This window comes from Xiphophorus maculatus, chromosome 5 (genome assembly GCF_002775205.1).
Source record: "Xiphophorus maculatus strain JP 163 A chromosome 5, X_maculatus-5.0-male, whole genome shotgun sequence".
Taxonomy (NCBI): domain Eukaryota; kingdom Metazoa; phylum Chordata; class Actinopteri; order Cyprinodontiformes; family Poeciliidae; genus Xiphophorus; species Xiphophorus maculatus.
The window spans coordinates 20,030,924-20,055,484 of record NC_036447.1 but is presented as its reverse complement, the minus strand read 5'-3'; the positions used below and the strand labels follow the sequence as shown (position 1 = coordinate 20,055,484).

General features: G+C 41.0%; 2 protein-coding genes across 2 annotated transcripts; one reads left to right on the top strand and one right to left on the bottom strand.

Moving 5' to 3' along the window:
- Positions 1-1,111: 1,111 nt before the first annotated feature.
- panx1 (pannexin 1) lies at positions 1,112-5,572 on the bottom strand. The gene is made up of 5 exons (XM_005797282.2): positions 5,139-5,572; positions 4,051-4,172; positions 3,590-3,789; positions 2,235-2,736; positions 1,112-2,148 (listed from the first exon to the last, which is right to left on the bottom strand). Exons 1-5 carry the CDS (start codon positions 5,317-5,319, stop codon positions 1,999-2,001), a joined length of 1,155 nt encoding a protein of 384 aa, XP_005797339.1. The 5' UTR covers positions 5,320-5,572; the 3' UTR covers positions 1,112-1,998.
- Positions 5,573-6,170: 598 nt separating this feature from the next.
- On the top strand, positions 6,171-24,487 carry marf1 (meiosis regulator and mRNA stability factor 1). The gene is given in 29 exon segments (XM_014476042.2): positions 6,171-6,260; positions 6,364-6,418; positions 6,803-6,959; positions 6,961-7,008; positions 7,910-8,743; positions 9,184-9,343; positions 9,497-9,708; positions 10,885-11,002; positions 11,097-11,269; positions 12,051-12,545; positions 13,604-13,752; positions 14,942-15,100; positions 15,195-15,381; positions 15,468-15,646; positions 16,289-16,369; positions 16,462-16,701; positions 17,604-17,723; positions 17,798-17,976; positions 18,084-18,304; positions 18,392-18,534; positions 18,638-18,771; positions 19,293-19,495; positions 19,594-19,821; positions 20,476-20,715; positions 20,808-21,059; positions 21,190-21,250; positions 21,348-21,452; positions 22,010-22,177; positions 22,268-24,487. Coding segments are annotated over 27 exon segments (5,376 nt in total). The 5' UTR covers positions 6,171-6,260; positions 6,364-6,418; positions 6,803-6,860; the 3' UTR covers positions 22,456-24,487.
- The last annotated feature ends 74 nt before the right edge of the window (positions 24,488-24,561 follow it).

Sequence of the window (24,561 nt, the reverse complement as noted above, 5' to 3'; positions counted from 1 at the left end):
ATTTTTTGGCTAGCCGTTTTAACATAAATTCGGGTTTTCCGCCCTTACATTCCAGATATCTCAAATTGTTTTATGACTAGAGGTTTTAGCAATTTAAGATATCTCTAATTCTATTTTGACTAGACAAAATACCTATTTGAGATATCTTTAATTACATTCTGACTAGTCGAAATGACGTCAGATTTACCATTGAGTTGTATGGAGACTTCAATTCAAGATATCTACAATGAATTATTGACTATCTGAAATACACATTTCAGATATCTACAATTAAATTATGACTAGTCATAAAGTAAATTCAAGATATCTCGATTTTAGTTTTGACTAGTCATAATTCTAATTAAAGATATCTTAAATGACAACATAATTCAATATATCTTAAATGTATTTTTGGATAGGAGAAATGTAGTTTTGACTAGTGAAAAGTAAATTATAGATATCTTGAATTGTAACTTTGATTAGTCAAAATTCCTTTTAAGCTTCACTGAATTGTACGTGCCTCTGATTCAAGTGTGAGGGTTCACTCACAGTTGTAACTAAAGAACGGGATGGGAAACATCCTTCAAAAGCAACATTTCTCTGCTTTGTAAATTTCCAGGAAACTCTCCAGATCCTAGTCTTATTAAAAACCGATTTACACTTTGCATTTAATGCAGCCTAATAAAAACACTTTTGTTATTTAACGTCACTATAATAGCCATGTTAAAGAATTCCTGCCACCTTTGGGACAGAACATAAAGTTATCTTTCTAATGAAACTTCTGATGAAGAGATCAAAGAAAGAAATTATGAAGTTTGTCACAAAAAAATAATTTCTGTCAGTCTTAAAACTTCATGCCTTCATTGTAAATAATATGACTTTATTTTTTTTTAATTCTTTTTATTTGTTTTTTCACATACAATTTTTTATATACATTACATTCAGTGCAAACAACTTCTGACACATTAAATGCTGTTAGTTCTTGGAACGATAAGTAATGTTAGTAAAAAGTTGACTAGGATCTGGCATGCCGTGGTGGCGTAGTGGTTAGCGTGACCCATATTTGGAGGCCTTGAGTCCCCGACGCGGCCGTCGCGGGTTCGACTCCTGGACCCGACGATATTTGCCGCATGTCTTTCTATTGTCGTATAAGGGACACTAGAGCCCACAAAAGACCCCCTGGAGGGGTACAAAAAAAAAAATGTTGACTAGGATCTAATTTGCAACAGCATTCTCACATAAGAGCTGCTCCAGTCCAAGAAGGTTCTAATCTGTCATTTTATCATCTTGAAGAAAATTCAGTCATCTTGACTGTAGCCTTGAGTTATCGATCTCACTTTACTTTTGTTTCCCTTCTCTTACACAATCAACACTTCTCTAAATACAGTAATTGTTCTTCCTAAACCACGCTTAAGCTAAGCCGTCCATGCAGGTCTGCACACTTTATAGGATAGCTTGAATACAAGGGCTTTAAAAGCCATTCAGACATAAATAAAACATGCAAAAAGTGCAGCTAAATTCCTCTAAAATTAACACTCACTCCTGTCAAGAGTACACGTGTGTCCTTGTACCTGAAATTGTGTGTTTGCTTAAGGCTTTCTCCATCGAAAGCAATCTTGGATTAAAGACTACACTTTTGTATTCTAGTCAAAGTAATGACAGGACATTCACTGGCAAACCACAGACCCTGAACCAAACCCAACTTAGCTTTCCTAAGTTTAGCTGTTTCCTAAGGAACAGCTAAATCTTATTTCGGTCAAAATGTCCAGGGAGTCATTACTATCCTTGTTGTGTGGATCTAAATCTACACATCCAGCATTTTGTGGATGGGTGAAAATAAGTGCAGAGGTTTTCCTCTCAGATTTCCTCTTCCTCACCTCTTCTTCAGAAACAAGGCTGTGTGAGCTGAGAGGTGAGGGGGTGGGGGTCACAAAAGTTAATCCAAACCTGTACCCAGTATTCCAAATTAAATCTCGAAGCATCTAAAATAGGAGCAATATTCCACCTTAATCAGTCTAATTAATTTTTAGGCTTATCCCTCTCACAGATGTTCTTAATGGAGCCCATCTTCTGACTGTCCAACACGTCAGTTTTCACCTGACTCAGAGTTTGCAGCAGGCACATTGTGTCGAACCCCTCATCGGCAGACTGCTGCAACAACTCCAGCACCTGTTTATGGGAAACATAAATTACTTGTAGAAGAGAAACAAATCCACGGCAACTACAAATCCAATTACCATGTGACACGGACTCACCTGTAAACACTTAAAGGACTTGAGTTCACTCAGGTTCTCCTTCAGGAAGAGCAGGTACATGCTGAGGTCGTTGTAGATGGGTTTAACTTTGCCCAGAGCACCAAACCCAGGCAGTATCTCATAGGCCCGCAGGAAGCCGGAGCTCTGTCGCGCCGGCCCCAGAGCCGCCAGCACCACCAGAGGAGTGAGGAGCAAGTACACAACCAGGTTGATGTAGCTGAGCAGCCTGAAGACGCCCACTGCCACCATCTTGCACTGAACGGCGGCCGGCACTCCGCTGTCGTTCTTTAGCATTCCTGTCCGCACGTCGCAGGGGAACTCGTCGACGAGCGAAGCCAGAAAGATGTAGTAGCAGTGGTAGCCGCAGGAAAGCAAGAGGACGAGCAGAGTCAGGCATTGACAGACCATGTACTTGACCACGAGGCTGCAGGAGAACCGCTTGGTCTTTAGATACTGTTCCACTAGAGGGTATTTAAAGCAGCCCTCAGCCAGATCCAAAGCACTGCAGCAGGACAAAGGCACATCTACATGAAGCACACAACTTCATATTAAGTATAATGCACAAACAAAACAAAAAAAAAGTAACACTGACAACTGTTATTTATATACAGAGCCACGCAACATATTCTTTAGATTTTAAAAATATTTTCTCCTATTAAAAAACCAAAGTTGTATTGATTTTGTTTGACAGAGCAAAAAACACTAGAACTTGTGTGTCAAACTCATGACCCAGGGAGCAAATCCGGCGGACCACAGCTTCTTATGTGGGCCTCTGGTAAATGAGAGTCACATAAACAGAACCTTCAAAATAACAGTTCTGTGCTGTGTGCTTAAATATTACTTTATGAATCAAAGCAGTTTTCATCTGTATATTTCAAAATTCTCACAAAGATTTGAGAATCTGGGCGTGCCGTGGTGGCGTAGTGGTTAGCGCGACCCGTATTTGGAGGCCTTGAGTCCTCGACGTGGCCGTCGCGGGTTCGACTCCCGGACCCAACGACATTTGCCGCATGTCTTCCCCGTTTCCTGTCAGCCTACTGTCATATAAGGGACACTAGAGCCCACAAAAAGACCCCCTGGAGGGGTACAAAAAAAGATTTGAGAATCTGTGACAAGACTTAAAGATTGATTCTTACAGTTGCTTTCCATCCCATCTGACTGAACTTCCAGCTGTAACTGAAAAACGGTTCTACAAAATATTGATTCAGAGAAGCTGAAAAACAATAACAACGTATAATTTTTCTTTCTCTTCACAACCTTGCACTACATTGTGTTGCTGTGTCACATAAAATCTCACTATAGTACAATGAAGTTAGTGTTTATCAAGGGGTATGAACACTTTTTTCCCCGTCTACCTCTGGTTGTCCTGTGCTCCGTCCCTGTCGTCTACAGATGCCAGATTTTTGGCCAGTTTAATGGAGCGGTTATAAAATCGATCCAGCTCCTCCATGATGAAGTTGAGGTCAGACGAGAGGCATGGCGCTGCGGTGAAACGCCAGAGCACGGCGGGGACCGACATGAGGATGGCGATGAGGAGTAGGATGTAGGGAAAGAACTGAGGGTGTCAGAGAAAATGAGAACAGGTTTGAATAAAACAGCAAGGAACGCAATTTTGATTTGATTTCTGTAAATTTGACCTTAACCGCTCTCATAAAATGCAGAACATCTAAACACCTCATTAGTTCGAGGTCTTCGAAGGTGTTCTGAGGACGTAACAGCTCAGAAGACATTCTGTAATTACTATGTCCCGTATACACAATTTCATGTTTAGTGTTTGTGTCGGTTTATTGGGCCAAGTCTCACATCAACACTATACCTTGTGCAGCCAAAGTGTGGAACTGTCAACCTGGTTCTGAACTGCTGCCCAACAAAAGGAGTCCACATATACAGCTTGTCTCAAGGAGAAGTTGAAGGGAGCAAAACAGGTGATCTGGGTCCCTGGGAGAGAAAGAGAGAAACAGTGGATCGAAGCAGGCTGGCATCCGAAAAGATCATAATAATAATATTAACAATAAAACCTTACTAATGATCATCATTAGTAAGCCTCCCCTCTTTTGCACTCCTGGCCCAATTTTTAGTGAGCTGTTTGCAGCATTGTTATTCCTTATAATTATTCTGGGCCCTTTCAACAAAGCACGACCCAGATATCCACGCATTTGGACTTAGACTTTGGAACTAAAATATTGTGAACTTCCCCAGTGGCAGAAAATTGTTGAATAAACAAACAAAATAATTCATTTTCACTTTATTTCCCAGGCAGTACCTCTCCCTGCATGTAATGAGCCAGCATCCGTAGTGAAAGTAGCTAATAGAGCAGGTACAGCCTTATACATCTATCATTATTCTATGTGTTTTACATACAATGATTATTTCTTTTCTTCCAGCATCAGTGAAGTTTACTGGCAGTCTGTCCTCTCAGATTTCATTTCTCTGGCGGCTTTAAAAACAAATGCACTCATCTCTGAACAACATCGTTTGTGGGCAATCTTCCTGGTTGCTGATTTGCTGACCACATCGCATTTCACCCCTTAATGCACATGTTCAAGATCCGGTAATCGATGCGTCCTGATTGGTCTATGTCGTTTGCATTCCATCAGAACAATAGAGGAAATGTGAACTTACACTTGGAGAGTATTTAAGTATTATTCCCATGTTTACTTTATGCATTATCCGAGTTTTTTAAAAATCTGAAACAAGTTAATTTGGCATTAGATCTTTTGTCGGTAGATCTTTTGTCATTGCTTTTCTGAATGACTGTGAAATAAGGGTGGAGACCTAAAACCACACCTTCTCACACTTCTTTTCCAGCTGATAACACAAGCACGTTATGCATCTGTCTCCAATTCATGGACCACTGAATTTATTTTAGCGTTATCTCTGTCTGGAGGAAATGCACCATCTCACCTACGGAGACCTCCTGAGCAAAGGCGAGCGAGATGAGAAACAAAGGCAACCCCACCGCCAGAAACGTCACTATTTTATCCACGGCCAGCTCCAGGCGGACCCCTTTGTACTTCGTCTCCCTGGCATCCTTTAACAAAAAGTCCGAAAACACGTACTCTGTGGCCACAGAGGCAATCGCCATGAGGGCCGCACACACACAAAAAAAGCTGTGGGTGTGAGACTGATGGAGAAGCCGCTCTCTGTATTACTTAAAATAACAAAACCTCACAGCTTTTCGTCTGTCTGATGAAGAAAAAATTTCCAGGAAAGAGAAATTGAATTAATATTTAAAGGACAAACAACTCTATTGTTCACCAAGCTCCTTGCACGCTGACTGATGGATTAACCTGCTGCTATGCTGTCCCGTTAGTGAACCCAGACGCCAGGAGTTGATATTGGAGCAAGGAGGCCTGCTAGAGGGCGCCATTGATCAGTAAGACGAGTCTGTTACTATTGGCGATGGGAGAGAGCGTCGAGGCTCCGCCCACATTCCAACTGCGTTAAATAAACAGTGCTTTATACATAAAAATGGAAACGTTATTTAATAAACGTACGAATAAAGAACTATATTTAATTCATGATATACTTAATTATTTCTGTGTTGATTTAATTATTTCATATTTCAATCTAACAATAAATAATTTGAGCGGTATCTGTGGCTCATTAAAATGACATTGCACAAAAAAAGCACTGAATTACTGTAATTACATTGAACACAGAATTTAAATGACGTTATTATTATTATTGATATACTATATTGTATTAATATACACAATATTAATAGTGTACATCGCTTTAGTTGATATTTTTATACTTTATTAATAAAAAGGTATAGAAAATATATAAAGGACGAAGTCTTATTTTTACATAATATCTGCTCTATTGATCTATTTTTTTTTTTTTTTTTTGGTGTACTGCCGCCAGTGGCACAATACAGTCGCCATTCCACAGCAAAAACATTATTTACGACAGTTGTGTCTGGTTTTTGGCAGCCCGCTGTTACAAAAAGGTGCAGGTTTCCCGGGGAGTCAAACTCGGGTGAACGGTTGTTTAAGGAGGATGTGAGAGGCTAAACTTTCGCAGGTAAATGGTTGAGAAATGAACTGCAAACAAATCTTTGACATTTGAAAAATGATAACTTTGTTTTAAATGTAGTTGAGTGACAGCTCTATTTATGAATGTTTAGGTTACTGTGAGACTGTCGCTCTGCGGTTAGCAAAAACAGCTACATGCGGCTAACCGTAAGTTTAAGGACTTATTATAGTTTTCTTCAAGTTAACCATCTTTATTACTTTGTCCAGACACAAAAAAAACCCCGACAAAACCGTCGACCTAGCCGACCACAAAGTTTGCTAGCTTGGAGCTAACCTGATCTCAGGTCTGGTTGTTTTGATGGCTTCCTTCTGTTGAAAACAACTTAGATGTGATTAAATCAGCATTATCGACAGCAATACCCCGGCCTCCTCTCCCCAAAGATCTTTAAGCTGTCGATAAGAAATCTTGTTTCATCAGACGCACTTTAACCACTTCAACCTGTCATCGTAAACGAGTCACTTTGAACTGCAGTGTCCTGGTTTTGTAGCAGAATTACTATCGGGACCTTCGGTTTCATTTACTCTGCATAGGGAAGCATGAGAGAGAAGAGGGACGGAAGAATGGTGAAAGGCCCTTGGTGTTTGTCTGATGGATGGCGTAAGGAAAGAGGGATCCACAAGCGGCTCTAGAACCGTCCCATGGCCATTTCCCCCTGATGTCTCCAGCCACCTATGGAAACATAAAAACCTGCTTCTCCTCAAATGAGACGGCTTCCCTTCATCAAAAAAAGAAAGATGTAGGTATATTCATCTTTACACGCAAATGTATTATAGTGAGACAAATTTGGAAAAAAATCGGTCTGGGGGTGTAGGAGTGACATGGCTATCTTCAGAGAACTTTTGTAAAGTTTTATGCAAGTTGTACAGGTAATGAGATCTGCTGTGTGTCTTGTATAGGTTAATGACTACTTGCTTTGGTTAGTACGGTTTTGATTGTGATCACACAGTTTGATGAGCAGGAAATGAAGGGATGGAGGCTATAAATGAAGTAGTAGATATCAGAAACTGACTGACTGAATCTACTCATTCAGTCAGCTCCAATTCACAACATATCAGTTTGCATAACCCTTCACCCCCTGAAAAATTTTGAAAACAATCTGAAAATATTAATGTAAATATGTAGTAAGTTTGGTCTTGGGTGTTAAGATTTTAGAAAAATCCCAAAATGTTTAGAAAGCACACAATTGCCATTTTTCTTTTACCCTCTTAGACGAGGGTTGTAAACAGGGAGGCACTGATAGCCCAGCTGGTTTAAAAATAATAATAATAAAAAAATCAGAATCGGCAGGTCAGGCTTTTTATCAATCTGTAGCCAACCAAAAAACTGCAGACTGTGTAAACTGGTTCTATACTTCCTAAACTAGGTCTCGTTTAGAATCAGTCAAAGTATTAGTACCTCTATTTTTTTTCAGCAGGTATATTATTGTTAACAAAATGTGTCTTTTATGTAGCATTATCTGGTCCTGAGCACAGCTTATTGTTCTCGGATCTGTTCAGGCGACACATAATCCAAATGCGTGAAAATTATGCAAATAAAAGTTCTTATTTTATTAATTTTAGCCAGTTCTCTTTTTTTATTGAATTAAAAATTCTATAAATTTTCCCTGAAATCTCTGTGTTTTGGTTTTAATATTTCAGAACATTTACATGGACAACCGAGAGGCTGTGCTGGACCTGAAGGATGTCCCCCTGCCACCGCCTCCTCTTCTTCCTCATTGTCCTTCCACATCCCAACTATCCCAGCCCTTTCCTTTGGCGCCTCTCCCTTTGCCTCCTACCTGCTTGCTACCCTCCCTGCAGCTAACGCCAGATTCTCACCAACGACATCCGCCATCAAAACCGCAACAAGAAGGGGCTAGCCCTAAAGTAAGCATTTGCACCCACTGTGACTACTGCAGCACAGAAGACTATGGCTTGTTGGGTGGCACAGGTTTTGTTGGTGGCAGTAATCCTCAGGCAGCACCAATCAGCAGTAGATTGGAGCAGTGTTCTGTAGCCCCATCTACTTATCGCTGTAACAACCTGAGCCATGGAGGGGGAAGTCAGGCATCTGATCCTTTGTTCACTCTGGATTGCAAACCTCAATTGCCCTCTTCCATGGCTACCTCTCAGTCTCCTTCCTTTCACCCGTACTTCCCCTGCTGCTCAGGACTTCTTCCGCCATGCTCAGCTTTGCCTCTCCCACACAGTCAGCCCAGCACGTTTCCCTCTGCTTCACCTCTGTCCTCCTCTCCACCTGCTCCTGTGCAAGGCTCCTGCCTGGTTTCCTCTGGCTTTTACACGTGTGGTGTGGACTGCAGCACATCAACCAGAACCAGATCCCTAAGAACAACACTCGGTGATCTCTCAGGCAGCACGACCATTACCACTTCAACCACCTCAGCACACTTCTGCTCTAATCCTATGCTGCAGAATGTAAAACACGCTGTTTGTCGCAATGGGGGACACTTCTGCCAGGAGTGCTTGTTAAAGGTTGGTTCAGTTCACTATTTTAACGGGTTTATTTCTTGGAATTTGATACCACGAAGTAGGGCTGGGTGACATGGCTTAAAAATAAAATCTCAAATCTGATTTTAATAAAAAATCTTTTTTTCTTTTTTCTTTTATAAAAGCAGAAATTACAAATGACAGCAAATCTTTTCAAAAAGTGGCTTTAGTAATACTTTTAGTGCGTTGTGCAATGGAGTCTTAGGGCAGGCTACAAAATTCCTCCTAATTGTTTATTGTGAGAATGTAGTCATAGTATTAACAGTATAATAACTTCGATGGAGTTGTCAGGATCTGACGTGACGTCCTCCCTCCATGTAATATTTTCTTTGAAACAAAGGGGGCATCATGTTTTGTTTTTTTTAATTATTTGTTTATTCATAGTTTAGTTTCCTCATGGTTGTTAGTTTTTCCCTGATTTGCAGCCAAAGACTGCTCTGACTTCAGAGCCCAAAGTGTGGCCTGACGTTCCTGCACCTCTGACCGCTTCCATCCCTGTTCCCATTTGTAACGGCTGTGGCACGTCCTCTGATGGCCTGATGCACATGCCGCCCCTCAACCATGGCATGATTGGCTATAAATACGGTATACAAATGTGACGATATAATATGTAATTATGAGTTCTGCTTTCTATTTATTTTTTTTTAGACTTGCTTTCAGAATATGTAGTTGACGTATTGAATTTCTAAGCTACACTGTTGAAGTCTTCAAATTGCAGCTTTTATTTTGTTCTTTTAGGTTCAGAGAATAGTGGTCCTGAGAACATCCCTCCCGTCGGTGTCTTCTGGGACATTGAAAACTGCAACGTGCCCAGTGGCCGCTCTGCCGAAGCCGTGGTGCAGCAGATTCGCAGCAGGTTCTTCCAGGGACATCGAGAAGCCGAGTTCATCTGTGTCTGCGATATCAGCAAGGAGAGTAAAGCGGTCATCCAAGAGCTCAACAACTGCCAGGTATCTGCGAGGATTACAGTTGTTAGCATATTCTGGTTTCCTCAGGTATTCATACCGCTTGGACTTTATACCTCAATTATAACTACAAACCTAAAGCAACGTTGTTGGGATTTACCACATGGACACAAAGTGGCAAGGACAGGCTTTCCATCTGCATTGACCTGGATTTTTAGCTCCATTCGTCTTCCATCCAGTCTGACTAGCTACCCTGTTCCTGATGAACGATAACCAGAGTTTTCTTATTTATTTAAAAGCTAAATTTGTGGCATTCAGGACTAATAGTTGTCAACTTGATTTCTCTGATGCTGGTTGTTCTTTAACAATCCTTTCAGGCTTTCTGTAAGCAGTTGGATTCATACTGAGATTCAATGCACACAGATGGACTCTATTTAGTAAATAAGTGTCTTAGGGGGTGGGCAATATGGGCTTAGAATTTTATATTTTGTGGTACTATTGTGATAACTACAAAGATGATGATGATAAAAATGGTAAAGAATATTTTTTGCAGGATGGTGACTGCAAGGCACAGCATTTTTAGCGTCACAAACGCAAATGATCTTGAGAAACAATCTCATCTGAAATGGGTTTCTTCAGGAAGCTGCTTACTTTAAACTGCATTTAATCATATTTTTCAATTAAGTGATATTTACTGATGCTCTCATGGAACAAAAAGTGTCTTTTTTTTTCTTTCTTTTTTTTTTTTTACATAAACTGAAACTTGTAATGACCACAAAATAAAAATTCTTATCATGAATTACAATTTTTATTATAAGAAATTCTTCATGATAAATTAAACAATATGACAAATCTGAGTGAAGTGGGCACATCTACCAGAAAGCATAAATTTGCTGTTTTCTGGTTGTTTTTGGTTTTTATTTCTTTAAAAAAAAACAACACTTTTTTTCTTCAACTTTAGCTATGCACCACTCCATCTTGGGCTGCTACACAAAATCTAATAAAATGCACTGGAATTTGTTGTATTGTGACAGTGTGAGAAAAATGAGAGGTCTGAATACCTGAACATCACACTCTACAGTTCAAAGACGGGGCTTGCTTGTCTTGATGCTGGTAGATTAGCTTTACTTGTGTCTGTATTTACCTGAAGTCATGCTGGGTGAAACATTTGTCTGCAAAGAGCTAATAATTTTATATATTGTACATTTTGCTTTTCTTCAGGTCACCGTCGCTCATATCAATGCCACGGCAAAGAACGCTGCCGACGACAAACTTCGCCAGAGCCTGAGGCGATTTGCTGATACCCATGCTGCACCTGCAACTGTTATTCTGGTGTCCTGTGAGTTGCCTTGTTTACCCACGATCACCTGAATCAGGTCTTCTTTGAGGGAGCTCTTTTGATTTAAAAGATCATTTTGTCTCTTTGCCGCCAGCGGATGTGAATTTCGCCAGCGAGCTGAGTGACCTGCGTCACCGCCACGGCTTCCAGGTGATTCTGATCCACGGCAACCACACGTCTTCGACTCTGCTGCAGCACGCCCACCGCCATGTTCCCTTTCAGGAAATCACAGCAGATCTGCCACAGCGTATGCCGGTCAAATCACAGGTAAGACTCGGAATCCTCCACTAAAGCCTTAAACACCTTTTTAAAGCTGTATCTGATGAGGTAATTTGGTATTGTCCAGATTAAACAAAGAAAAATATAATGGTTGGTCAATATGCATATCGACAATACATCAGCACCTTTTTTTAAAAAGGCAGGATTAATAGCCTACAGGATTAAAAAATAGGATGCAATCCTGTTTCTTTACCCTCATCTATAAGAAATTGACATGCTTGCTTATCCAATCACTGCCCTGGCATGATTATCACCTTACAGGTTAAGCAAGTCCATATTTACACTGTTTTTGGCCCTTAAAACTGAACTTATTTTTACAGTGTCTGTCAGAAGTATCCATACCTCTCATTCCAAATGTCTTAAACTGCCCTAATGTTTATGGATGAGCTCCATTCTGTCTGTGTGAGGTTGAGATGTTGTGCAAAATCACAATGAAATGCGTTCAAGTTTGTGGCACAAACATGTGGAAAAAGCTTCAGGTGTGTTTAAATACCTTTTGAGACACTGTATTAAGACTTTAATTTGTATTAAATGTGTAAGATATTAAGATACAAAAAAATGACTCTAATTTGATAGTGCAAGTTTTAGAGCCTTTTGTGTTTTGGAGCTGTATTTCAATTTTTTTTTTTTTTTTGTTTTTGTTTTTTTTCCAGTTTTGAAATTAATGGAAAAACTTTCACTTTCTTTTAAAACAAACACGGCTTCAGTTTTGTATCTTAAGTTTGATGCAAACCAGACGGGCACAATGTCTCTTCCTCCCCTCTCTCAGCCCAGTTTCAGCCTCCTCTATGTGCACAACCTCCCCGTCATCTGTGACAAGACCCTGCAGAACGCCGTGAGGCTCAGGCTTCGCCGCCTGTCAGACAACTGTGGGGGCAAAGTGCAGAGTTTGTCCCCGGGTGCTGCTGTCCTCCGCTTCGGCAGCCCCGAGGCGGCCGCACGCGCCCGCAAACGAATGGAGAACGAGGATGTATTTGGCTACAGAATCAACCTCTCTTTCACGCCAAGGCCCAGAGACGAAGTCAGTCCTGAGGCTCCGCTTCAGGCCAGACCCCGCTCCCTCCAAACCAAGGTGTCTGTGCTCGCCCCTTTCCCCTCCATTTCCTCGTCCTCTTTTCTCCCCGTGGAGAAGCCCAGATCACCCAGGAGGCCACGGCGAGCCACCCGCCCCTTCCCCACCTCTGCCCTAGTTCCCGAGAGGCCCTACAGCCCCAGGAGGGGGTCCAGTGGGCCTCCGGGCGGCGCTCCAGCCAAACCGCATCAGGTCAGCAGACTCCTCCATGCCCGCCTCCCTCCCGCCTCCCACTGCGCTCTGTCCTTGTCTGGGCTGCCGTGCAAATCGCAGTAGCTTGTCCTCCCTCAAAGCTCTCCTGATTGCTGCTTTAACTAACATCTTGCTTGCCTTCATTTGTCTGCCACTACTAGCAGATGGCATGCAGTATTTGTGCTGGTGCATGCTTTTTTTTTCTCTCCTGACTGCCCTGCATGTTCATTTGTCAAGTCATATTAATCGATGAGTTGCCTCATAGCTTTTGTGCTTGTCTTTTGTGTCTGTGAAGCCATATTTCTACTAGCCAGTTTGTCTTTACTCAGTTTTAACCTATATTTTTGTTTCTTAATGCTTTCCATTTTTACAAAAAAAAATAAAAATTAAGGCTTTTTACTTCTACATTTTTTTTCTTTGCCTTCAATTAAGCAAGTGCAACTGTCTGATCAAAACCAACCCAATAAGGTCAAAACTAGAGATGTAAAATTCAAACGTTTGGAGTTGAACTTTGAAATTTTATTCAAAAGTTTATGTTCAGCTACCTCTATCACAATAAGCCAAGCCCATGATAAATTGAAATGACCTCAGTAATTTCCATTCTGATTAATATTTTTTATACAGAAATTTTATATAGATGCTTCAAAAACCATTTTGTTTTTGTTTTTATTTTTGCTTAAGTTATTTGGTTGTCGTGTTTTATTTGGGTCATTTCAAATATCTCCCAGTTCCTGTGTGACGTGTTTACAAAATTCAAGTTTATTGATCTTGCATTTTTATGCCATCATCAGCATTTTCCTCAAGACTGGTCTCAAAATAACAGTATTCTTATTTATTGCAACAATTATTGAGACAATGTATCCTCCAAAATCATTTAAAATCTGTTCTTGATTTAATTGCTTTGTTGATTTTAACTGCACATTGCTAGATTCACCTTAATGAGTTGGTTCAGGTCTGATTTTTCTTCAGCTTTTTTGCATGCAGCCTCGCAGGTGTCACTAATATGTCTCTCCTCATTACACCTTTCTGAAAAACAATCTTCCACTGTTTTAATTTAGGAGACTAACGTGGATGCAAAGTCCAGGGTGGGCCTGCCCCACTTGGGTGGGGGGCGTGCTGCTTCCTTATCACCCCAGAGAAAAGAGACGGGAGCCCTGGAGGATCAGGCAAAGACTGGCCTATCGGGAGAATCGAAGCACAAGAAGAGGTACATACACACACACACACACACATCAGGGGGGACAATTTGTTTTTATTTAATAAGTGCCTATATAAATCCATTTAGGTTGTACAGAACTGTAAAATTCAGTATTGATTGTTTTTCATTTTTATTTTTTTCATGGAAAAAAATCTTGAGGGCTGTGTGCATTCTTACATTGCCCCCTATACTTTGAGTTTAATAAATATCATCTAGTCTAGCTGCCTTCAGAAGTTATAATTAATGAAGCACCTGTGTCTGATTTCACCTCAGTAAATGCAGCTGTTCTATGAAGGCCTCAGGTTTCTTAGAGAGCAGTAGTGAACAAACCTGATTATGAAATGATGACCAAAGCTTTGAATACAGGGTGTGGAAAAGTGTGTGCCCCCTTCCTGATTTCCTATTTTTTAAATTTTATTTATTTATTTTGCATGTTTGTCACACTTCAATGTTTCAGAGCAACCATGTTCTGGCTTTGTAACCCTTTCCAGACTGGCAGATTTCAATTACTTTACTGAATTTCTTTGGATCTCAGCATGATGTCTAGCTTTTGAGAATTATTTGGTGGTGTTTATTTGTCAGGCCAAGTGATGTCCTGATTGAAAACAGGTGCTGCAGTAATCAGTGCATGGCTAAAGACAGTGAACTCAGGTGTGATAAATAGTTATGTTTTAACAGGAAGGGCAGTCACACCTCCCTCACAGGGCCATGTAGATTTGGAATTTTTTTTCTTCATTAATAACAAACCTCTTCATTTAAAAACTCCATTCTGTGTTTACTTGTGTTACTTTGACTAATATTTAAGTTCTGAAACACTGAAGTGTGACAAACATGAAAAAAAAAAAGCAAGTCAGCAAAGGGACAAACACTTCTATGATACTCTTCAATCCGATGGGAATTGTATACAAAGAATACTGGTTGACCAAGACTGAATATTTTGGACAACCGTGTGCTTTAAAAAGTAACGTGTTGTGTTTTTGGGTTTTTTTCACTCAAAAATTCCCAGTAAAATTGATCAGTGGTCTGTATTGTGAAGATGTTCGAACAGTGTGAATACTTTTGCAATGCAGTGTGACTGTCTTCACGGGAACTGTATAGTATTTTAACTAGTTTTGACCACAAAACTGTTTGCTGAGTTGATGGTGTCTGTGCAGTGTTGTTCCCAGCCTAACCACCCCCTCCCCTCTCTGTGTAAAAGAGAGGGCTCCAGTCCTCGAAGTGTAACCGGATCGCCAGCAGCGCAGAGGGACCAGAGCTCGGACGAGTTCAAGATTAGCACACCCTCAGCCTTCAGCAAGCTGAATCTGAACAGGAGCTTCAGCCCCCTCGTCCCGTCTCATGGGTCCTGGTCCTCCCGGTACGAATGCTGCGTGAGCATTATCCATCAGCACTGTTTTATAACTACAACTGTTATTTTTAGATTAACAAACATCTCCTCTTTCAATAAAAAGGAGTGGATCCCCCTGCCTGTCCAGCCGCTCCTCTCCTCTGCTCACGACCGCTCCCAACGCTTTCTCTGAGGGTCCGTCCGAGCCTTTCTCAGAGGGGGCGGAGCTTCAGGTCGCCAACCTTGACTACAGGATGTCCCGCAAAGATCTGCAGCAGATACTGCATGACGCCTTCTCCCGTCATGGACAGGTAAGGCTTACACCTAGTATTTGGAAAGATGTGATGTGTCACTCAGGGAGTTGAACATTTCTGTGTTTCCTTTTTGTTTTGTCTAGGTGAAAGCTGTGAATCTGAGCCCGCACACGGATTACCAGCTGAAGGCCACGGTTCAGATGACGTTCCTGCAGCAAGCCATCAGTGCCGTCAGCGGCCTGCACCGCTACAAGATTGGAAGTAAACGCATCCAGGTGTCTCTCATTACTGGTGGCAACAACAAATCTCTTTCCTTGCTCAGGTACAGTTTGGTGAATTAGTTAGTAAATTGACAAACATTTTGTCTCAAATTAACCCTTGACATACAAAGCCTATAATAAATTTCTTCTATGAAGCAGTTTTAAATTAAAGAAACAATCTATAATTTAAGATATTAACTCATAGAAAAGTTGGGTTTTTTTTTGATTACTAAAGGTCAGGACAAATTTTAAAACCAATTGAGGGATTCAGGTGTGGATTAATTGTCATGAGAAATTACAACTGTGTCTTTCAGTCTTTAAATAAAAAAAGAATAAAAATCACTTTTGCTAAACAAATACAAAGTTTTGATTATGACCATAGACAAACTAAAAAAAAAAAAACAGACTCACCCCAAACTCCTTGGAGATGTTTTAGAAAAATATACAGGAAAGATCCTTCTGTTTTTGATTCTTTTAAATTATTTTTAATGTTTAAACAAAAGCGAAGGTATAAAAAGCCTATGCTTCCACCTACATTTTTGGTCTACATTTTGTTATTGCCATTGACAAGAATTTAAATATTTATTTATTTTTTTTATTTTTCAGCATGGTGGTGTTTTTTTCTTTTGGTTTTTGTATGCAAAGGTTAAAAATCACCAAAATAAATAAGATCCTGAAGTAATTTTCCTTCTTCCATTTTACAGCACTGAGATCATTTGTGTTCTTCAGGATGCTCCTGCTAATTGCCTGCCTCTGTTCAAGCTAGCTGAGATCTATGAGAAGAAGTCAGTACCCGTTTCAACCCATTGCTTTCAATTTAGTATTTGTTTAATGTCCAAGCTGTAAAGTAACACATTTATCATGTCCTCCTTTTCAGATACTTGCATAAACTCGCCATTGGTGAGCTGTACAAGTTATCGGACGTGCTCTCGGTGAGGGAACAAGGCGGCTCCAGGCTGGTGTGTCTCCTGCCCAGCATCCAGATTCGTCAGAGTCCACTGGGATCTTCCCAGTCACAGGAGGGTTCGTCCTCTGCAAGCGGGAGTCCTGTTGTGTTTGAGGAACTCGAGTACCACGAGCCTGTTTGCAGACAACATTATGCTAAGCAGGACTTCAGGTAAAAAACATATTCAAACAGTGCCTTGCAAAAGTATTCACATCCTTTGAGCTCCTTCATTTTTTTCTTTTTCTTGATCAGAGTTTTTCAATGTAGTTTTAGTATTTTACCAACTTGTGGTCATTTCTGTTTTAATCAACTAAAATGTCCTACTTTTTATCAACAGAATTTGTAGTAAAATATGAGGAATGATTTTTAGTATTCGTGTAATTGTAGTGATTTTTATTATACCTAGACAACGTATTTGCTATGCAACCAGGGTATTTTGTAGCACACAGACATGCTTTAATTTGGTAGCTTTTAAACAACTTTATTTTGATTTTTTTTTTTTTTTAATTAATCAAGAATCCTACATATCCTAAATGAAATCAGTTGAAAATATAAAAGTGAGCAGGTTGTCATTTTAAATCATCCCCAATGAGCCTTTTCTTCCTGAACAATAATTGTATACTGTACTGTAAAATGGTACTGTAAAATGCTCCAAACAAAATCTTTAGACATGTTTAATAAGAATAACCCTTGATATTATCAAGGGATTAAACTGAATAAATGATTATATCACTCAACAAATATTTCAGCTACATCATTTTTCAGCTACGTATGGACAAGACCTAACATTCTTTCAAACCATTAAGAAATTAGAAGTGTAAATATTTTAGTGCAAACATTAAAAACATGTTATAGTCAACCGTCGGCCATCTTGAATATTGAGACTTCAGTTTCATCATCAGTCTGCTTATTACTGTTTTTTGTTTTTCTGACACTTCTTATCAGTCTCCAACCTAAAACCTGAATTCTACACGACTGAAAACTGGTCATGGTCTTTTTGTACTTATGACTATCTAAGATTAAAATATGAACGTTTACTAATTTTTTAAAATTATTTTGTACATTTTTAACAGCGAGGCAGACTTTGACCCCGAGTCCTATAAAATCCCCTTTGTCATGACGTCGCTGAGTAGTTTGTCCACTGAAGTCCACAGTCTGCTACAGTTGCATGACGGCACTCTTCCACTGCTAAGGTAACGGCACAATTCTGTGTAACGTTTACGAAACATGTGTGGGCACATTTGAAATGAGCAATGTTTAATTTTAGTTTTCCAGACTGCTATGCAGCAGCTTTTAGCCCTCTGCAAGTTGGCAATGAGAATCTAGAGGACGGTGTTCCTCTGGAGCATCTCATTACCTGCGTTCCCAGCATCACCGTCGTCACGGCGCAGAATGGGTTCAAAGTCATCAAGTGGGTCCACAACAAACCACCTGGGCAAAACTCTGGTAGGAATAGACACAAATATTCAAGTTATGTCTCTACCCTTCACATCTCTCGCATGCATCTGAATTTTAATATATTTTTTTTTTTTTTTGTTTGTTTGTTTTTGCAGAGCCCTGGTTTCAGCGTTGCAAAAGTCCGGTTGGCAATCCCCAGCTCATCCAGTTTAGCAGAGAGATTATTGACCTGTTGAAGAGTCAGCCATCTTGCCTCATGCCGATCAGCAAATTCATACCTTCATACCACCATCACTTTGCTAAGCAATGCCGAGTCTCTGACTACGGTTTCTCCAAGCTGCTGGAGCTTCTGGAAGCCGTCCCACATGTCCTACAGGTTCTCTAAAGAAAACCCATTCCATTAATGTTCCCATTAATGAGATATATTTGTGTTTCATGTTTTTGTTTATGTTTTTACCAACAGATAATTGGAATGGGTACCAAGCGTTTACTGACCCTCACCCACCGAGCACAAGTGAAGCGCTTCACACAAGACCTTCTTAAGCTGCTCAAGTTTCAAGCTAGTAAACAAGTGGCACTCAAGGACTTCATGCAGGCATATCATTGGTCAGTAAGCAAGCATTTAAGTCTTTTTTTTTTTTTTAATAGCTTGATTCATTAAAAAGAGTTTGAATCGCTGGTGTTTCAGTTCTTGTATTCTTTGTTCCAGGTGCTTCTCAAGAGACTGGAGAGTCACAGACTACGGCATATGTGACCTGATGGACCTGCTGGCTGAGATCCCAGACACTACCATCACCATCACTAACCAGACCACCGACACGGTCATCTCTGTTCCCAAGAGAGGTCAGTCTGAAACTGACAAAACGCTGATTGAGTCTGAATAAAAACGACTCGCTTTGTTACGAGGTTTTTAGTTCATTTTGGCAAAGTTTGTTGCAGAGAATTATCCAATTCTATGCAGACAGATTTCAAAAATCTTCAACCATATGAGGGTCGTCGTTGTGTTTCAGTGGAGTTTATTGTGATAGACCACTAATAATTGTGAAGCAAAGGTTGTGGAGAACCTGTAATCTAGAACCTGACAGTCCTCAATATGTAAAAATACAAGATGCTTCATCTTTCATCCAAAATGTTACTTCTTAAAAACATATTTTTTAAGACAGAAAAATTATTTTTTATATCCGTTTTTATATTCTTGATTTTTATGATTGTGTCTTTGTGAAGCACTTTGTGATTTTAAAGTGTGTGGTTGGTGCTACATAAATGAAACTGAATTACTTGCTTAAAAAAGAAATTGACGACCATTTTCCTTCCACCAAGTCAAACGTTTGCTTTTATTTTGGAAACCCGTTTCTGGTTGCCAGAGCGGACCGTGGAGGAAATGGAGCGAACCAAGCAGTTTGCGAAGGAGGTGGTGGACCTTCTTCGGCATGAGCCACACAGCCGGATGCCGTTCAGCAAGTTCATCCCAACCTACCACCACCACTTTGGCCGGCAGTGCAAGCTCAGCTACTACGGATTCACCAAGCTCATGGAGCTCTTCGAGGCAATCCCAGACATTCTGACGGTACGGCCGACACGCCGCTCCGGACTTCATATCGCCTTCTGTTCCTCTGAGGGTTTTGGTTGGTTTCTGACCTATTGAACGTTTCCATCTCTCCTCAGATTTTGGAATGTGGGGAAGAGAAGGTGCTGACTCTAACCGAGGTGGAGCGCATCAAGGCTCTGGCGGCCCAGCTGGTCAAGCTTCTACGGGCTCAGAAGAACTTCAGTCTTTCTGTCAGCCAGCTGCTCATAGAGTACAGCAAGACCTTCGGCTATGGGCTTCGTCTGCAGGACTACGACACGGCTACGCTGCCCGCTCTGCTGGCCAAACTCTGCCATGTTGTCAAGGTAAAAAAAAAAAAGACATTTGTTCTGAAATATACAATATAAAAAATGGAAATATAAATGGGTTCAGTCTCTTTCTACCACAGAAACAACAATCTAAAGAAGTTATCAGGAAGACGGTTTACTGCATAACAATGAGTGAAACTTTTTGAGGTATCTTGTCATCAGTGATGATTCCCGTACTTGGAGTAGAAGGTTCTCATATTGAGTTAAGTTTATAGTAATGAGATTCTCAGACCAGTACAAAGTAAAGCAACTACTAATAATACCTCAGAAGATGACTAGAGAAAAAAGTAAGCTGTATCACTTTTAAATAAAAACTGAGTAACTGAATAAAGGCATTTTGCCCCTTTTGAACAAAATGTATTTTTTTTTCCTTTTCACATTGGTTTTGTGGCCCTGTTTGGCTAGATCAGATTTTTTGTCTACATCGACTAGCCACTCAGATTCCCCTGAAGCCCCAAAACAGGGTGGAAACTTGTACCTACTGCTAAAATATACTATTTATTACTTTTGCAAAATATTGTCCTGGCTATAAGTTTCAGAAGTCTAGATAATATCTGTTGGTTATTTTAGTTTTGTTGGAGTGTCAATGTAACTCCAGTATCTCCCCGTTTACTGTTGAGGCGTTGATGGCGTTCCGTTCCTCTTGTTCAGGTGGTGGACAGACCTGACGGTCGGGAAGTGCAGCTGATCAACAGGAAGTCTCTGCGCCTGCTGACCACTCAGCTGCTGGCCCTGCTCATGTCCCAGGAAAACGATCACATGACGAAAGGAATGAAGGTGGAGGAGCTGAGTCACCATTACCTGAGTGTTCACGGAGCCCAGCTCAATCCCTGTGAATACGGCTTTCTGTCTCTGAGCGAGCTGCTGAAGAGCCTGCCCTACCTCGTAGAGGTTGGAAACAGATTTCTCTCTGAAGAACCGTGATAGATTTTCTGGTTCTGCCTAAATGGCAGTTAACAGCTAAACTCCTCCTTCTTGCTTAGCTGTACTTTGAAGAAAGTGGTGGAAATGTCGAAGATCGCAGCAGCGGCGGCGGCCATGGGGTTGAGTGGGTGAGGCTTACCAGACTCTACCAGTTTGCTTGTAACGTTCGGGCGCTGCTCCACACCTACCACTACAACCAGATCTTCCTGACGGAGTTCCAGGGGGCATACAGCAAGTTTACCGGCTGCAGCCTAGAACCTCGCTTTTATGGATACATGAGCACTGATGACCTGCTCAGCGCTATTCCACAGGTCAGCATGGGCTTTTTTTTTTTTTCTCCATTTTTTAAAAATATTATAATTCAGTCCCTAAAAGATCTATAAAATTTTTTCAAGTCTCTTCTTCTTTTTGATAATTAAACATGTTGTCTTGTGTTTCCAGGTGGTCTGGATCAAAGGACACGGTCATAAGAGGATTATCGTTTTAAAGAACGATATGAAAGGTAAGGTACGGGGTATATTTAGATCTTTGTCAGGTTGAAAAAAGGTTTTCAGACGGATGAAAATAAACTTTAAATGTGGAGTATTTGTTTGCTTTAGCAAAGCCGAGCTCCTCAGGGCCCAGCAGCCCACAGCCAGGAGAAAGCATGGAGAGTCCCAGGGACAGCCCCATCAGCAGCACGACGTCAGGAACACAAAGTCCAGGTAATCCAAGTCACACGTATGTTTATATGAAATGCTGGTTGCATGTAAACTTCTGAAGTTCTTTGAAACACAATTACGAATAATAGTGCTGGCTATTTTTATGGTGAAATTACGTTCCTTCCACTTCATGTTGACTTGAACATTCAGAAGTTTAGAAATGCAATTGTAAGCATTACCCTTAGTTTGTTTGTAAACCATCAGACTTTAGCAATGACAAACCTTTTTATTACCATCCTTAGCAGCAGCAAAAATGCTTTCTAAATCCTAATGGATTCCAGCTGTGCCATCCTTATGTTCAGATGATAAATCTCTACTGCAGATGTCACTTTACTGTACTGAACTTGATTTATGTGGATTTATTGGGTTATAACAGCTGTGATTTTCATGTCAAGAACTTCATTGAGAGAAATGTGAATATAGAAAAAACTTGGATAAATTGGTCTACAAAGGTACTGGGTGAACCTTTTTTTATTTTTGTGTCTATCTTGATATGTTTCACTCAAACTTTAACTCTTGAATCTGTTTTTTTTTTGTGTGTGTTTTTTCCCGGCTGCCAGGTTGCGATGCAGATTCAGAGTTGCTCCGTCTAGCCTCGCCCGTTGACCTGTTGTGTGGTCCTGTGCCATCCTGCCTGCCGTCACCTCAGCTCCATCCTGACCCTGTTCTCCTGCAGCAAATGGACCTGATTGATTTTGAGAGAACTCCACCTCCACAGCCACCAACAGGTCGGATCTTGCTCAGTAATTCAAACCTGTTTGATGTCCTTCAAGATATAAACACTGCACACTTAACATTAGTTTTTTTCTGAATCTCAGAGCTGGAATCCGTAGAGGCGGCAGCAGCAGATGGTCCGTCTGATCCGGCGGAGCAGCGCGGCGGTTCAGACGCTTCACCGTCGCTCCCTGAAGGGAAGAACATTTTGTCCACGGACAGTCCTGGCAGGAGAGCTTCCCGCAGCAGATTTAAACTAGCTGCCAACTTCTCCTTCACAGCAGGCCTCTGATCCACTCATTTGCTTGCACTTCAACACAAACACACACAGCCGTCAGTGTAACTCTAAATGGAAGAGTTGACCAGCTCCAAACGGATCCGTACCTTCCACATGGCGACAGGCTGTTTCTGTTTCCTCCTCGGCAAGCTTTCGTCACAACGTTTCATTAAAGTTCACCTAGCTGGTCTTGTTTTTGCAGATTTTCTGCAATTCTTTGATTTGCAAACTGATGTGCTGTATCCTAGTTTTCATCCCAGGAGCAGGCGATTCTCGGAGGGCGCCCTCGGTTCTGAGCCGTAGTCGACATGTTGAGGAACTCTGAGTTATAAAAACTGAGTTAGTTTTCACTGTATGGTTTTCAGTTTATAAAACTGCATTAGGAGTTACCAGTGAAACATTCAAGGTCCCTTCTTTGCTCCCTGCCAAAAACAGAAACTTTCTTTTTAAAACCTTAGTTTCAACCTTTTGGCGCTTAGTCTTTGGTTGGTTATAATGAGCAATCCAGCTGAAGAGTCGCAGCCTGATTAATTATTTCTGATTTTTAAAGTAGTTGGCCTCTGTACACTCCCCTGCAATGTCTCTGCAGTGTGTTTTTCTTAGTTCCTTCTAAGTTTTTGCGGAGTCTGTTCATCTGTGAAGGAGCTTGGGCCTAAATGTGACGGTAGATCCTAAACGACAAAGCCGGTAATCTGCAGCCAGCAGCTCTGAATGTTTGTCTTTAAGCTGTGTTTCTGTGCGTGTGTGTGTGTGGTGTACACTGGAGAGGATGGAATGAAATGTGCGAGGTGTGCATAATTGAGTTTATGCAAGGTGTAACCACAGAGTCGGATGAGGAGAAGACATTTAGTTTCAGGTCGGTCTTGATTTTTCTACCGCGGTCTCACCCAGCAGCTGCCTCGTGAAGGTTTGATGGGTTAACCTTTGCCACTAGTGGGCGCTGAATCAGAGGTGGCCTATTTAGAGGACAGCACACAGTCCTAAGTTTTTGATTTTTAACGGCACAGTGACTATGTTTTAGAGGAAAGGTGGTGGGGCAGGAGCAGATGGATTTCGGACTGTGGGGGGCCCTGAGAAGCCTCCTGCACTCACAGAGGGGGCCCTCCGCTGCTCTCTGGGGTCTGCCGGGCTTTTACAATGGCTTGTATTCGCCACGGCGCTGAAACGCGGTGCCATCGTTCCTCCCTCTCAGGCGGAGTAGTTTTTAACTTGCAGGTGCGCGGTGGTCTCTGATTTCTCTTCCTTTTCTTTTTCCGTTTCGCCCATTGGCTGCTGGCTGCCGAAATATCTCCAGATGTCGGCTGCGTGTGTGTGAAGTCTGGCACAAACCGGATGTAACTGAAGTCGAAGCTGCTGCTTGCTGTAAACCTTTAGGGATTGGGTCAAAAAGCCCATGTAGGAAGTTTGTTTGCCTTGATACTGGGTTTAGTCTGTTTAAAGTCGTTTTTTTTTTTTTTTTTTTTTTTTTTTTTACTCGGTGTTAATAAGCTCCATCTTGCACAAATCAGAATTTTTAAAAGTGACTCTTGTTGCTCCTTTCTTTTTGCACTGTTTTAGTGACCACCTGAAGGAATCATCAGTTCAAAGTAATTGTTTGAAATTAATGACACAAAAGCAGATTAAACAGATCGGTGAACGTCTACAAATAATTATTTTCCTCTTTTGTTTGAACTACAGTGACAACTAACTCCATTTTAATGAGTCCTCGATACAGTTGGATCACCGAGAACCTGCTGTACCTGTTGGAATATGCACTTCTGCATAGTTTTAGTTGCTGAAATACATGTTTGAGAAGGGATTTAAATGAGTTCATGTGTTAAATTTCCTCATAAGTGTTCTACAAAAGATTTTAAGGAACTTTATTTATTCTACTGTTTCCTTAAAGCTTTATGTTGCCATGAGTGTTTTGTTTACCTCAGTGATTCATTGTGTCTGCAGTCGTCTGTCCCTTCAAAGTTTTTACTGCCTTGCTGCACCAACACTGTTGCAACAGTCAAATGATGTTGAAGTGACCAAAAAGAATCGATTAATAAAATTCACAAGCATCTGTTTGTGTGTGTGTGACATGTTCCAGGTGCATCTTAGTAAATGAGATGAAGTTTATTCGAGCAGTTTAGTTAC